This window comes from Pseudonaja textilis, chromosome 10 (genome assembly GCF_049901715.1).
Source record: "Pseudonaja textilis isolate UNSWEBS1 chromosome 10, rPseTex1.2, whole genome shotgun sequence".
NCBI classification, from domain to species: Eukaryota; Metazoa; Chordata; class Lepidosauria; order Squamata; family Elapidae; genus Pseudonaja; species Pseudonaja textilis.
Genome location: NC_141999.1, coordinates 8,630,300 through 8,645,245, shown reverse-complemented (window position 1 = coordinate 8,645,245; position 14,946 = coordinate 8,630,300). Strand labels below are relative to the sequence as shown.

At 43.3% G+C, this 14,946-nt stretch overlaps 1 protein-coding gene across 1 annotated transcript; it reads left to right on the top strand.

Moving 5' to 3' along the window:
- The first annotated feature begins 2,311 nt into the window (after nucleotides 1–2,311).
- Nucleotides 2,312–14,528, top strand: LOC113437719 (kelch-like protein 31). Its single transcript, XM_026702849.2, has 3 exons — nucleotides 2,312–2,417; nucleotides 9,557–10,843; nucleotides 12,386–14,528. Exons 2-3 carry the CDS (start codon nucleotides 9,654–9,656, stop codon nucleotides 13,116–13,118), a joined length of 1,923 nt encoding a protein of 640 aa, XP_026558634.1. The 5' UTR covers nucleotides 2,312–2,417; nucleotides 9,557–9,653; the 3' UTR covers nucleotides 13,119–14,528.
- The last annotated feature ends 418 nt before the right edge of the window (nucleotides 14,529–14,946 follow it).

The following is a 14,946-nucleotide window of genomic DNA, read 5'->3' as shown; positions in this document are numbered from 1 at the left end:
GAAAAAATAGCACAGATGAGCTATTCTCCTCAGACTGGTATGATGCAAAGTTAATTTAGGGTGTTCACTGCTGCAAGATGTGGTGTGTACCAGAGGTGGTATTCAGCAGGTTCTGACCCGTTCTGGAGAACTGGTAGCAGAAATTTCGAGTAGTTCGGAGAACCGGCAAATACCACCTCTGACTGGAGATTTTACACTATCCTTCCCCTGCCATGCCCACCAAGCCACGCCCACAGAACCGGTAGTAAAAAACAATTGAATCACACCACTGGTGCGTACCCCTTGATCCAAAACAACAGGGGTCTTTGAGAGTTGGGTGCCAGTTCTGGTCAATAAAAGATTTCCTAGAGATGAATGTTTTCATGGTCTCTTTTCAGGCTGTGTGAAGAGAAAAGATAGTAATCATCCATAAAAAAGCATTATTTCCAATGTAGGAAATTGAGGTAGTCCTCAATTTACATGAGTTCATTTAGTGACTGTTCAAAGTTACAACCGCACTGAAAAAAGTGACTTGTGATTTTTCACATGACCGTCGCAGCATCCCCATGGTCATGTTATCAAAATTGAAATGCTGAACAGCTGACTTATACTTATAAGCTGACTTATATTTATACTTATTGACGGCTGCAATACCCTGGGGTCATGGGATCCCCTTTTGTGACATGCTAACAAGCAAAGTCAACTGGGAATCGATTCACTTAAAAACTGTGTTACTAATTTAACATCTGCAAGTGATTCACTTAACTGTGGCAAGAGAGGTCGTAAAATGGAGTCAAAGTTCATTGAGCAACTGCCTTGCTTAGTAACAGAAATGTTGGGCTCAGTTGTGGTCATAAGTCAAGGATTACCTGTTGCTGAAGGAACTGGTTAAGAAGTTTTGAGAGTTAATAGCTCTACCTGGCTCTTTCCACTGAACTTGATGCATTTTCCCTCCACTCTGCATAAGGAATCTAGAAAGAAGACTTCATTCAAAAAAATCACTCCCTATGCAGGCTAAAACTGACAGTACAAAGCAGCTTTCAGATTCTGCCACTTTGCTTTGTTGCCGCTATAGGACAAAGGCACTAAATCTTTACAACAAACATACATGCACATCAATTGTGCTACCCTTTTCTAGGTCAACAGCATTCTGCAAAGCACAAAGAAATTAAAGTTGTTTGATACAATACATAGATGTCCATAGATAACTTCTGTTGCCTACCTATGGCTTTGATCCAATGTTTTTACATAAGATGTTTAGTCATACAAAAACGGTGTAAAACTGAGTACCAGCTTTTGCTGTACCTGTGCCACATGCAGTCTTCCTTGCTGGTGGTAAGGATAGTTCTGGACAATGAGCACTTGTCTAATGGGACTCAAAGAGAACTTGTGTGTTTTGCCCCATGTGTGCTCAGACACTACAGTATGTGGGGCAAGTTGGGATCTCTGATCAAAAGCCTATTCTGTAAGCCTACCCCGCCATCCCCAGAATAATCTTGAAAATACATATACTATACTGATACACTTAGAATGTCCTACAACAACTCTGTAAAGTAGGTCATTATTAATATTACTCATAGTCCTGCAAATGGAAGTGAAAAATGGAGAAAGTCACAGCTGAATGGAGTTGATGGAATCTCAAAAAAAAAAATCAGTTGAAAGAACAAAAACTTTGTGTAGGTGCATGCATTTATGTAGAGCGGTGTTTCAACAAGTTGAAAATAGGTGGACTTCAACTCCCAGAATTCCTCAGTCAGCATAGCCGGCTGGGAAATTCTGGGAGTTGAAGTTCACCCATCTTAACAGCTTGCCTTCAGAAATTGTGGGAGCTTCATCACTTGAAAACTTTCAAGAGACTGGACTGCCATCTGTCAGAAATGATGTAGGGTCTCCTGCTTGGGCTGGTGGGGGGGGGGCGGTTGTTGGACTAGATGACCTACAAGATCCCTTCCAACTCTATCTTCAAGTCGCTGAGGTTGAGAAACTGTTGAAAGAGTCTTTTAGCAAATAAAGAGGGTTGGGGTAAGCACTAGAAAATTAGCTGGCCTCAGGTTCCTGGAGAGAAGATGCTGGAAATGAGAAAGGAAGCAGTTCCTTCTGCAAAGTTGATCCTCCTTCCCTTCCCTCGGTCAGTCCAGTCTAGAGCAGTTCAGAGCCTTCTGAATTCTGGAAGCTGAAGTGGGACGCTTGGCCCCCACTCTCTCTTTCCAGCCCTATCAGGCATTTCCCTGCGTCACAAGCATCCAGCCAAGGGAACAGGCGATATGAGAAGGATGGTCAGCTGGCCAGGCTGAATTGGGAAAAAAGGGAGGAGGGGCAGGAGCACTGCCACATTTCAGGGTCTCTGCTGGAGCCAGCAGGGTAGTAGGGTCATCCAGCGTGTGGAGCAGACAGGCATTGGATCCTTTCCCTCTGCTGGGTCGTCCCCCTGTTTCCAGGTAAGTTCAAAAAGACAGCAGTGGTTCTGAGCCCAGCTGGTGAATGAGCCCAGTTGCTCTTTTTCCTTGTTCTTTTTTTGCTGGATGTCGGGCGGGGGCTTCCAGGTTTTTTGAGACTTTACTGAGCAGATAACAGAAGTCATTCTGTGAAAGAGTTCTCCGTTGCGAAGGTCTAAAAAGAGAAAAGTACCTGTCAAAAGTTTAAATGTCATGGCTGAAACCCCAGACTTTTCTCTGGATGGTGTATTTATATCTATACATCTTTATCTATATATACACGAATATTTATATACATATACATTATAGACTTTTGAATAGACCATAGAAAAGTCTTTTAAAACTTCCTGCATGACACACAAGTCACCTCTCCAGAGACGAAAATATATTTTGGAGAATCAGGATGATGAAAATGTGGCTTATTCACAAGGGGGCAGAGGGCAAGGAAAATCTAGAAATTGACTCATTAGGGGTTAATTTCTGGTCAATCGCACCAGACTTGAAAATGGTCAAGCTGCTTACAACATATCCTGGATTACAGTATGCAGAACTTGGCCTGATCTAACTCCATCTAACTCCTTGTGAAGCTAAAGTATCACTTAGCAGTTCTTGGTATCCGTTGACGCAGATCACTATGCAAGGAAGGGTTGGGGGTGGATGGAGATCTCGAGTCTGCACTTTAAAAGTTTGGCTTGTAGATTTGACCAAAAAGATGGTCCCTTCCAAAAAAAAAAGGGGGGGGCACACAATTGTTTAATTTGAGAGATTAAATTTTGTTAATTTTAAAAAAAGGGTGAAGAACAAAAAGAGATACCAAAGAGTGAAGAATTTACCAAGACACTTACCTACAATGTGATCATAGAAAGCAGCAATTACATGTAATGTAGAATTCTTAAATACTGTTTCATAGTTCCAGAGCATGCGCGGAATAAATGTGGGGATCATTCCCGGCACAGGTAGTCCTAGAGTTACGACCGCAAGGGAGCCCAAAATTTATGTTGCTAAGTGAAATATTTGTTAAGCGAGTTTGCCTCATTTTGCGACTTTTCTTGCCACAATTGTAAAGTGAATCCCTGCAGTTGTTAAGTTAATAACACTGTTGTTAAGTGAATCTAGATTCCCCAATGACTTTGCTTGTCAGAAGGTCACAAAAAGGGATCACAAGATCCCGGGAAACTTTAACCGTCGTAAATATGAATCACTTGCCGAGCATTCAGATTTTGATCATGTGACCATGGGGATTCTGCAGTGGTCGTAAGTGTGAACAATGGTCATAAGTCACTTTTTTCAGTGCGGTCGTAACTTTGAATGATCACTAAATGAACTGTTGTAAGTCAAGGACTACCTGTAATGGTGTGCAATTCATTTGTCCCCAAAGTGTGTTTGTATCACATACCTTGAATAAATTCAATGCAGGAAGAATCTTCTTCAAAAGTTATGGAGGGTAGTTGTCTACCACAACTGAGCCTATGCATAATATTTATACATTATACAGTTTGTACTAAATATGCAAATATATACAATGGATGAATATTTACAACGATCTGTACAATAGTTAATCTTCATTGATTGTTTGCACTACTGGTAGGGATCGTGCAGCTAGAATAATTGAAAGACAAGGTGCCAACCTAAGAGCATAATCCTACCCCTATTTTCTCCAAAATAAGCCCCATGGAATTTAGAGAGAATATATATATATAGAATAGTAACCTAAATAGATTTCATATGGAACACCTGGATTCAGTGGTGGGATTCAAATTTTTTTTAACTACTGGTTTTGTGGGCGTGGCTAGGTGGGAGTGGCTTGGTGGGCGTGGCAGGGGAAGGATACTGCAAAATCCCATTCCCTCCCCACCCCGCTAACCTGCTTTCCAGCTCCGTTCTCCTGTGCAGGGCAACCAAGGAAGACCCTGCCAATCAGCTGGGTCAGGGAATAGATGGGGTTGGTGGGGCCAGTCAGAGGTGGGATTTGCCCGTTCTCCGAACTACTCAAAATTTCCACTACCGGTTCTCCAGAACTGGTCAGAACCTGCTAAATACCACTTCTGCCTGGATTTAATGAGAGTTAGAATGGCTCATTCTCCAAAAAACAACCAAAAAACCCCACCTAGGTTGCAATTCAAGACAAACCTTATCTTGTTAAACAAAAGTCAGCTCTCTTTTTCCAAATATGCCATTTTGCTAGCTGAGGAAGAACTAAGAAAGATGAAGAACAGAACCTTGGTTGATGATAACAGCTGTTCCAATTAGATGCCCTCTTTTGGGGGGCTGGAATGATCACTCCCCAAATATGAGGAGGCAATAGGAGTTCCAGCCAGGAAGGCGCCATCCTGAGAAGGGTGCTCCATAAGAACATTTATTTTTCTAGGCCAGTAGATCTGCACCTTAAGGTAATCCTCGACTTACGACCATAGGTGTCCCCAACATTTTTTGTTCAGTGAATTTTGCCCCGTTTTATGACCTTTCATGCCTCCATTGTTAAGTGAATCACTGAACTTGATAAGTCAGTATCCCGGTTGTTATCTGAATCTGGCTTCCCCATTGATTTTGCTTGTCAGAAGGTCACAAAAGGGGATCACAAGACTTTGGGACACTGCAATGGTCATAAGTATGAACCAGTGGCCAAGCATCGGAATTTTGATCACAGGAATGCTTCAAAAGTTGTAACTTTGAAAAATGGTCAAAACTCACACTTTTCAGTGCCATTGTAACTTTGCAGGGTCACTAAACAAACTGCTGTAAGTCAAGGACCACCTATATATCTCCACCTTAATATGTAGCCTACACATTTGGTGTGGAGTGGGTTATTTGATGCCCACAAATTAGTCCTTTACAGAAATTCATAGTTTAAAATTACAGATGGTCCTCAACTTACAACCACAATTCAGCCCAACATTTCCACTGCTAAGCAAGGCAGTTGTTAAGCGAGTCATGGCCCATTTTACTTTATTTGCCAAGGTTAAGCAAATCACTACCATTGTTAAGTGAAACATGTGGCCGTTAAGTAAATCTGATTTCCCCCGTTGACTTTGCTTGTCAGAAGCTCCCTTGGCCACAGTAAACATAGCACCCACAGGTTGATCACATGACTTGGGATTGATGGTGATAAGGGTGAGAACTGGTCATAAATCACTTTTTTCAGTGTTGCTGTAACTTCGAATGGTCATTAAATGAAAGGTTGCAACTCAAGGACTACCAGTACAGACCACATTTGCACAATGCACTAGAAGATTAAAATGATAAGATTATGGCAACGTTATGTGAAATCAGCCAATTCGGTTTCTTCATGGTTCAGTGTACATTACCAACCAAGGTTGATAATTCAGCAACTAATATTCCAGTCTTGCGTGTTATGAGGACACAGCCTGTCTTTCTCAGGTGTTTTGTTGGTGGAACACAGAGTTTGTGTGTGTGTTAATTGGGCATGAACTTAACACTAAGCACCTTTTTCACCAGGAATTGTTGTGGCTGAATTCACACACTGTGCTCTTCACACATTATACTCACCTGTGCTTTAATGATGGTCTATTGAAAAAGCTACACTGGCTGGTTTTACCCATAAGTCTAAACCAAAATCAAATGAATTTCAGCTTAGTGAAGTGCCAATGTCAGCAAAAAATGTGGGGATACCCACTCTGCTTGTTTAAGATGGACGTGTTCCTCCATGATCCAGGGGAGAAGGGTCACCACAGAAGACGTCCTAAAGTTATTGCTAAATTGCCATTTTTAAACATGATGCAATGGTAGTAAATATTAAGCTTATACAAAATAATTGTTGCAACACATTGAATTACATGAGATTTAGTTTTTGCTGTGGTCTTGTAATTATGCTGGAATCTAGCCTGAAGTAGACTTTCAGGAGCCCATGAAGTTATTTAACAGCTATCCCCGCTCCAATCCCTTCACAGAGTTTCCAGTGCCTACCAAATAATTTTATAATAAAACCAGATCAAAGAAGCAGAAATTTCACGTTTTCCTAAGAAAGGCAATTGTGCTTACACAAGCTATTATATTTACCATGTTCTGAAGACTTAAACATTACAAGGGTTTGTTCAGTTAAACCTACAGTTACAGAATATATCCATTTATCTAGAAATAAATTTTCTATGGTATATATACCTTCATGGGCTCTTGAAAACTAATGTAGGTTAGATTCCGGCATGATTGCAAGACCAAAGCAAAAATTAAATCTAATAAAAAGTGCTACAATTATTTTTGTAAGCTTAATATTACCATGGTTTAAAAATTGCAATTTAGCGATTTTACCTTTATCTCTGAGGAAACACTTTTGGCTTAACCAACATTAAAACTAACCAACCTTCCCACAGAATACAAATGCAACCATTGTATCTTACTATGTTGTATAACCATTCTGGTCCAATACATTATACCATGTTTCTTCTGCATTATGCAAATTGAGCCATCAAGGTTTGTTAACTATGGATTATGGTTCTCTGTATATTACAGTGTATTTTTCAGGTCATATTATTAGGTAGAAATGGAAAGAGCTACTGTTAAGTAATTTGTTGTATGCACTCAGGGAAAAGTAATAGAGTGTCTCACATCATCCACATTTAAATATTTAAATATATTATATTTAAACTGCATTTACCCCATTGACTTACTCAGAGTTAAACCATGGTTTACTCAAGCCTGTGTTTGTTCACCCTCATTCAAAACTAACTTGGCTTGTTGATAGTTCAGTCTATAACCCCAGAAAGAGAGGAAAGAGCTGTTGTCAACTTAAAATCGACCAAATGTTACAAAACTAATCAACCGTTAACTCATTTCAAAAGGAAAAGGCAGCACTATCCAAACAAAAAAAAAGGTGTTTTAGGCAGGAGAGAAACCAGAACAGGCTCCCATGTAGAAAATAACAGAAAGGCCCACAAAATCCATTTCAGATGGTGGTGAGATACCAAGCAGCTCTTACCAAACCCTCATAGAAACAACTCATAGAAACTAACCATCTTCCACCTCTCGCAAATTTCAACTGAGCCCGTTGAACTGCCTGCTAAATACTACCGCAGTCACATGATCCGAACAAATGGCTTCTGGCAATTAGAGTTGAAACCCAGGTGTAGCCTTCCAACAAAGTCTTCAAGGGTAGCTCCAACTAAATCCTACTTCAGTAGCCCAATCTGGGCTCCTTCCTCAAAGAAGTGTGTTTTGCCTTTAGCACATCAAAGCCAAGGCTGGCACCTTCACAATACCTGGGACCAAACACCTTCCTGGCCATGGATGCAGCCTGTCCTTCTAGCAACAGAGGGAAGCTCCAATTCTGCATACCTGGAGGGAGTGATAAATATTAACATCTGCCAATGCCTCACCTTTCCCTTAAAGGCATAGTTACAGAGACAAGCAGCAAATATTGGCAACCCTAGCCTGGAAAGGCAACAGTGAATTACTTCTTGTCCTTTCATCCACACCGTCCTATTCTAAGAACGATAGATTGCTTAACCTTCCAGAAACTTGATCTTTCTATCTAGCTTGGAGGGGGGAATGTGAGGCACAGCCACTTGGCTATTTCTGTCCTGCTACAAACAGGTCTCTTACCCAGTAGCTCAGCAATCTCATCCCCCTTGCTCAGAAGGGGAGGAGGACAGGAACAGCTGGGGACGCCATTGGGCCAATGTTCCTCTGGAGAGAGCAGGATTCCCTACATGCTTAGTTTGGGACTGAATGCAGTTTGTCCAAGTTCCTGCTCTCTGGATGTAGCAGACTGAGATAAACCCAGCTGGTATATCAGCATTCCCAGGTAGATCAGGCAGGGAACATGACCAGATGAGCTCATTCTACTTTATTGGAAAGCTACATTAACAGGATCTTGCAAGTCTGAAAACACAATTCCGCTGCCGTCTCCTTTACTGACAGAGAAACAAGGGAGGGTTCTCTTGTCCAACCCACTACCCAGATGCAGGCTGTGTTGTTCCTTATCTGATGGTTTCCTTGGCAGTGTCTCCCCTCCCCTTTTTTATAAGGTCTTGCTTACTATCATCACAGCTGGTTTGTATCCGTGGTGGCAAACCACGTCAGCTAACTAGTGTATTATATAACATCCCCAAGTTTTTGTGAAGATTGGATTAATGTGAACATTGATTTGTGGTTCAGTCAACCACAATAAGGGTATGTGCAGTGTGCAAACATTGCTGATTATCAATGGGGCACTGCATTTGAAAGACATGGCTGCTTTAATGACATGGCTACTTTAATGAGATGGAGAGATGCTGCATTCATACTCTCCTGTTATGTTATAAAGCAACTCTTCTGAACTGTTTTTTGTTTGCTTGTAAATTTATTAGCTGCCCATCTTGCCAGACAGTAACTCTGGGCGGCTTATAAAATTAAAAGTGCATGTATAATAGTATAAATACAATAATATAAAATTAACCTAGCTAAAAAGATGGGGAGAGGGAATATGAGGAGAGAGGGAGAGGCTGGGATGTCTTGCTAACCAATCAACCACTCCCAAGATGAAATCCTCCCCCTTGGAGCCCCAGACTCAGATCTTTAAGCTCTCATGGAAGGTTGGGGGTCACCTCCCTTGGGGGTGGGCAGTGGGAGATGTTGCAATGGCAGAGAAGGTGCTTCTCCTAGGCCCTCCCTGTCAAAACTCCCTGGTCAATGAGGCCCACAGCAGTGGCGAGATTCAAAAATGTTTTACTACCAGTTCTGTGGGTGTGGCCTGGTGGGCATGGCCGAGGAAGGATATTGCAAAATCCCCATTCCCTCCCCACCCCACTAGCCTGTTTTCCAGTTCTGTTCTCCTGTGCAGGGCAACCAAAGAAGACCCAGCTGTTCAGCTGGGACTCGGGAGGCGGAGAATAGATGGGGGCGGGGCCAGTCAGAGATGGGATTTGCTGGTTCTCTGAACTACTCAGAATTTCTGCTACTGGTTCTCCAGAACTGGTCAGAGCCTGCTGAGTACCACCTCTGGTATTCAGAGCATGTCTCCTTTGCCAGCATAGCTGGGGCAGGTCATTGGGCTGAGAGATGGTTCTTCAAGTAACCTGGACTCATGCTGCAAAGGGCTTTAAAGAGAGCTGTCAACACCTAACTTTATGTTCTGCTGATGTACACTGTTTTGATTTTTGTTTATGAAAATGCACAATAATATTGTCATTAATAAACTACTCTTGCAGGGTGCAGGTTGGAGAAGGCTAGTATAGGCTGGGTAGGATGTGTCTTCCTTGACCAAGCATCTTCTTGATACCATCTTGCAGTCCGTCCTTCGCCCCAATGGCCCCCAAGAAGAAAAGCTCCAAAAAGAGCAAACCGGCAAAGAGAGACACTCCTGTTAACCTCACCTTAGCCGAAGATCCTTCTCTTGACATTGACCAACATCATCAGCTGGACAGTTTGTTTGAAAATGGTTCTGATGGCTTCCTTTGCACTGCCATGGAAGTCACCAATCCAAGCCACGGAGCCAACATGCTGTTGGAGATGAGCTCCTTGCAGCAAGAGCACTTCCTTTGCGATCTCACAATTGCTACCAAAACCAAATCGTTCAGAGTTCATAAACTGGTGATGTCCTCCTGCAGTGGATATTTCAAAAACCAGCTGAAAAAGGACCCCAGCCTTCAGCAAGTGGTCCTCAATGACATCTCCTCCTTGGGCCTGGCCACCGTCATCTCATACGCGTACACGGGAAAGTTGAGTCTTTCCTTGTACACCATTGGCAGCACCATTTCCACGGCCAGCCACCTGCAAATGTATGCGCTGCTCAACATGTGCTCGGATTTCCTCATCCAGGAGATGAATGTGAAAAACTGGATGTATATTGCCAATATGGCAGACACATACAATCTCGGTCGGATTAAAGATGCTGCCAGGAGGTTCATCCGGGAACATTTCCTAGAGTTCTCAGATACTGAGCAGTTTTTGAAACTCACCTTTGAACATTTGAACGAATTGCTGATGGATGACAACCTGGAGTTCCCTAGTGAAGTGGTGGTCTTTCAGATTGCCATGAAATGGCTTGAGTTTGATGCCAAGAGGATCAAGTATGGGGCAGATCTCCTGAAGAATGTGCGGTTCGGCACAATCCCGGCTCATGACTTGATCAACCACGTCCAACCTGTTCCGTGTATGATGCAGAACCCAGAGTGTCACAAACTTCTGGTGGATGCGATGAATTACCATTTGCTTCCTTATCAGCAAAACGAGCTTCAGTCCCGAAGAACCAAAATTCGAGGGAGCCAGAAGGTGCTGCTGATAGTTGGCGGGCGGCCATGCTCTGCAGAGAAGGCCCTCAGCAAAGACGTGAGCTACAGAGATCAAGAAGGGAACTGGAATAAGCTGACGGAGATGCCCACCAAATGTTTCAACCAATGTGTTGCCGTCATGGACAGCTTCCTTTATGTGGCAGGCGGTGAAGATCAAAATGACGCCCGGAACCAAGCAAAACATGCCATTAGCAACTTATGCAGGTAATAAAAATACAAAAATGAGATCTTTTGGGAACAGCAAAGAGGTTTAATATGGGGAACTGACTGAATTCTGGGCTGGATCATTGTTGCATCTTACATCATTCTGCCTACTTTGTTAGGAAAAGGCCCTTCCAAATCTCCAAGCAAGAATGTGAATGCTTCCTTTTAAGGCCTACATGAGTTTTGCCCCATTTTACGACCTTTCTTGTCACAGTTGTTAAGTGAATCACTGCAGTTCTTAGGATAGTAACACAGTTATTAAATGAATCTGGCTTCCCCAATGACTTATCAGAAAGTCACAAAAGGTGATCCCATGGTCCCAGGACATTGCAGCTGTCCTAAATACATGCCAGTTGCCCAGTGCCCAAATTTTAATCCTGTGATCATAGGGATCCTGCATAAGTCATTTTTTTCAGTGCTGTTATAACTTGAACCTTTAAATGAATAGTTGGTAAATTGAGGACTACCTGTAGTTGATTCATGTAACACCCTGATGAAAAAACAAATAAACCATGTTACGTTTTGCTATATTATATTAAGTGAACCAGGCCAATGAATGTTTTCCCATATGAAATCAAATCATTGCTTAATTGTGGTTTGTAATGGAAAATAATGGCTGTATTCATCTGTTACACTGAACCAGCAGCACCTAGCAGGGGAAGGGAAGGCAAAAGAAAGATAAGATGGTGACTGACCAGTCTCTAGGGAGTGTTTTCAATCACGCAGCTGCCACCTAGCATTTTTTGACCAGTGCTTGGTACCAGTACCACTGCACTAAGCAAAATTCAAAGATGGTTTAAGCAGTATTTGAATCTAGCCATTTGAATAGACTTTGCTCTGTCTTTAAAAGCCCAGAGAATTTTAAAGATATGTTAAAAAAAAATCTTTTAAGGCCTCTAATGAGGCCTTGATTAAAACAAGAAAATTTCTCCTGGACCTCTTTTTCCTAGTCTTGGCAAGTACCAGGTGTGTGGATTTCAAATCCCAGAATTCCACAGCCAACAGGGCCCTGGGTGAGAATTGTGTGAGTGGAAGTGCTCACACTTGGAAGTTGCCAAAACTGGGAATCACTGTCCTGTTCAGTGTTTCTTAATTTTGCTGATTGAAGATGTGTAGACTTCAGTTCCCAGAATTCCCCAGCCAGCACGAGTGGCTGGGCAATTCTTGGAGTTGAAATCCAAGATTTTCAACCTCGTAAGATTCAGAAACAACTGGTCTTGATGCTACAAGGATCTTGGGTTTGGCTGAATTCATTTCTTGTGTCTAGGGGTATCTGGGAAGGATGTCAAGCAAATCAAAATGGCAGCCTTCAACTGTGCAACTGAAGCTCAGCCCCTCCTCACATGCATTACAACACATGTTTAAACGACTGGCTTTGATTACACATTTGTGTGATCTTGACTTTTTTGATCCCGTGTCCCTCCCAAATTATGGCATCAGTGCTCTCCTCCTTTCTGCCAGGCTCCTGTGCCAAGTCTCATGGTTAGAGTCCCCAAATGATACCATCAAATCCTCAAGAACAATCCTTTTCTTTCTCTGCAGGTATGATCCACGTTTTGGCACTTGGCTACACTTGGCTAACATGACCCACAAAAGGACTCACTTTAGCCTCAGTGCTTTCAATGGGCACCTCTATGCCATCGGAGGCCGCAACGCAAAAGGCACCTTGGTCTCTATCGAATGCTATATCCCTTCGGCCAACAGCTGGCAACCCAAAGCCAACATGGAGCTGCCACGCTGCTGCCACGCCAGCGTGGTCATCGACGGGAAGATCTTGCTGACCGGTGGCTATGTGAACAATGCTTATTCCCGGACCGTCTGCAGCTACGACCCTGTCCTGGATTCTTGGCGGGACTGTAGCTGGCTGAGCAGCCCCCGAGGTTGGCACTGTGCTGCCACATTGGCTGGCCGGGCCTATGTCCTTGGGGGCAGCCAGCTGGGCCCCCGTGGGGAGAGGGTCGATGTCATTCCAGTGGAGTGCTATAACCCTTCCACCAACCAGTGGAGCTTCATGACCCCCTTGGCCACTGGCCTGAGCATGGCAGGGGTGGCCACGCTTGACGGGCAAATCCTTCTGGTTGGGGGATGGAATGAAAGTGGGAAAAAATACCAGAAGACGATTCACGCCTTCAACCCGGATCTGAACGAATGGACCGAGGAAGGAGAGCTTTTGGAAGGCACCGTGGGGGTGTCCTGCTGCACCATTGCTCTTCCTCATGCAAACACCCGGAGCTCCAGAGCTAGTTCAGTGGCCTCTGCCTCTGTGAGCATGTAAAGGGAGCTGGATGAGATGGAAATCTGGGCTCTGGTGACTTGTTGAATCAGAGGCTTCACAGGAAAGGTGAAGGATACGTGGCGTTGGCTGAAGAGAGATCTCATTGCACAGGTTGTTGTGTGGGTTTGTGGTTCATGTCCCAATAATGACACATTTTCTGATGCTCGGATTTATCTGTGGACCTTTCCATAACTCCTTTTGGGGAACTGAAAACTGAAACATGTCCAGACCCGATTCATCAGCTGTCAATGCGCTTCATTTCTGAAAGCGACCTCTCTTCCTCGTTATACAATCTGAAAATCTTCACACACCCCCTTCGTCCATAACTAGATCCTACTTTTAAAGGATTGGGAAGCCTTGGGGGACGGGGAAGGGGCTGTTTTCAATGAATTTAGTGGCCAGCTTTTTAGGACACCTCAGCCCTTAATTAAGGGCCAGCTACATTGTGTTTTGTTTGAAGTAGTCTAGTCATCTAGTACTCTATGGTTCTTTATAATGAATCATACAATCCTAGGCTGGAAGAGATCCTGGACGTTTACTCCCTGCTTGTCTTCTTGAAAACCTCCAGCAATGGAGTCACCCACAACTCTTGAGTCGCAAACTGTTCCACGGTTTAATCATCATCCCTGTCAGGCAATTCCTCCTTGGTTCCAGGTTGGATCTCTCTCAGATGAGTTTCCACCCATTGCTTCTTCTCCTGCCCTCAGATGCTATGGAGAATAAATCCTCCTCTTCCCTGTGGCAACCATTCAAGTAGTGGAAGACACTTATTTTGTCTCCCCTAAGCTTTTTTTTTAGCCTAAATATCTAGTTCCCTTAGCCGTTCGTCATACGGCTTAGCCTCCAAACCTCTTATCATCTTTGTCGCTCTTCTCTGCAGTCTTTTTAGGGCCCAGTGTCTTTCCTCTATTGGTCAGCACACCTGGGAAACACTGCTATTCCATGAAAAAATTACCAGTTTGCTCCTTCATGGGTATTCACACAACTTCTAAACCCCTCTAAGCAGTTAGGAATGCGCCCCACCATCTGCCCAGTGACCTGGCTCAAGACATGTTTGTTGCCAAACCTGTTGTCCAAACTAAAAGAGGTGCTATTGTTCTGTAGCAGGAACCAAATTTCAGCCCTAAGATTAGTCATATCTTTATTTACTTAGCCTCCTTAACCAGATCAAGCCACGAGCTTGCAAATGCTAAGTATGGCCAGGATTAGCTTGGTTAATTTCTTAAAATCAGCTCATTTGATTATTTTATGGATCAACGTCATTTGCAAGCCCAGAATAGCTGATTATGTTTATTAAATGGAATATCTGTCACATTAATTAAAAATGACTAATATCCTGAATGAGGTGTTGAGTAAACCACAAACCATAAAGAGCCAAAGAAAATAAAGTAGATCACTGGTGAGATTTAATTTTTTTTTTACTACTGGTTCTGTGAGCGTGGCTTGGTGGGCATGGCAGGGGAAAGTTACTGCAAAATCCCCATTCCCTCCCCACCCCACTAACCTGCTTTCCAGCTCCTTTGTCCTGTGCAGGGCAACCAAAGACGACTTAGCCAATCAGCTGGGACTCGGGAGGTGGAGAATAGATGGGAGGGGCAGGGCCAATCAGAGGCGGTATTTGTCGGTTCTCCGAGCTACTCAAAATTTCCACTACCAATTCTCCAGAACTGGTCAGAACCTGCTGAATACCAGCTCTGGAGTGGATTCTCATTAACCAAGCAGAGACGTCTTAAAGTCATGTGAATATTCCCAGCCTCCCTTATTTGCTTCTATACAGGACTAAACTAGGAAGTATCCATTATTTCTGCTTTTTGGCAAACTACAGATC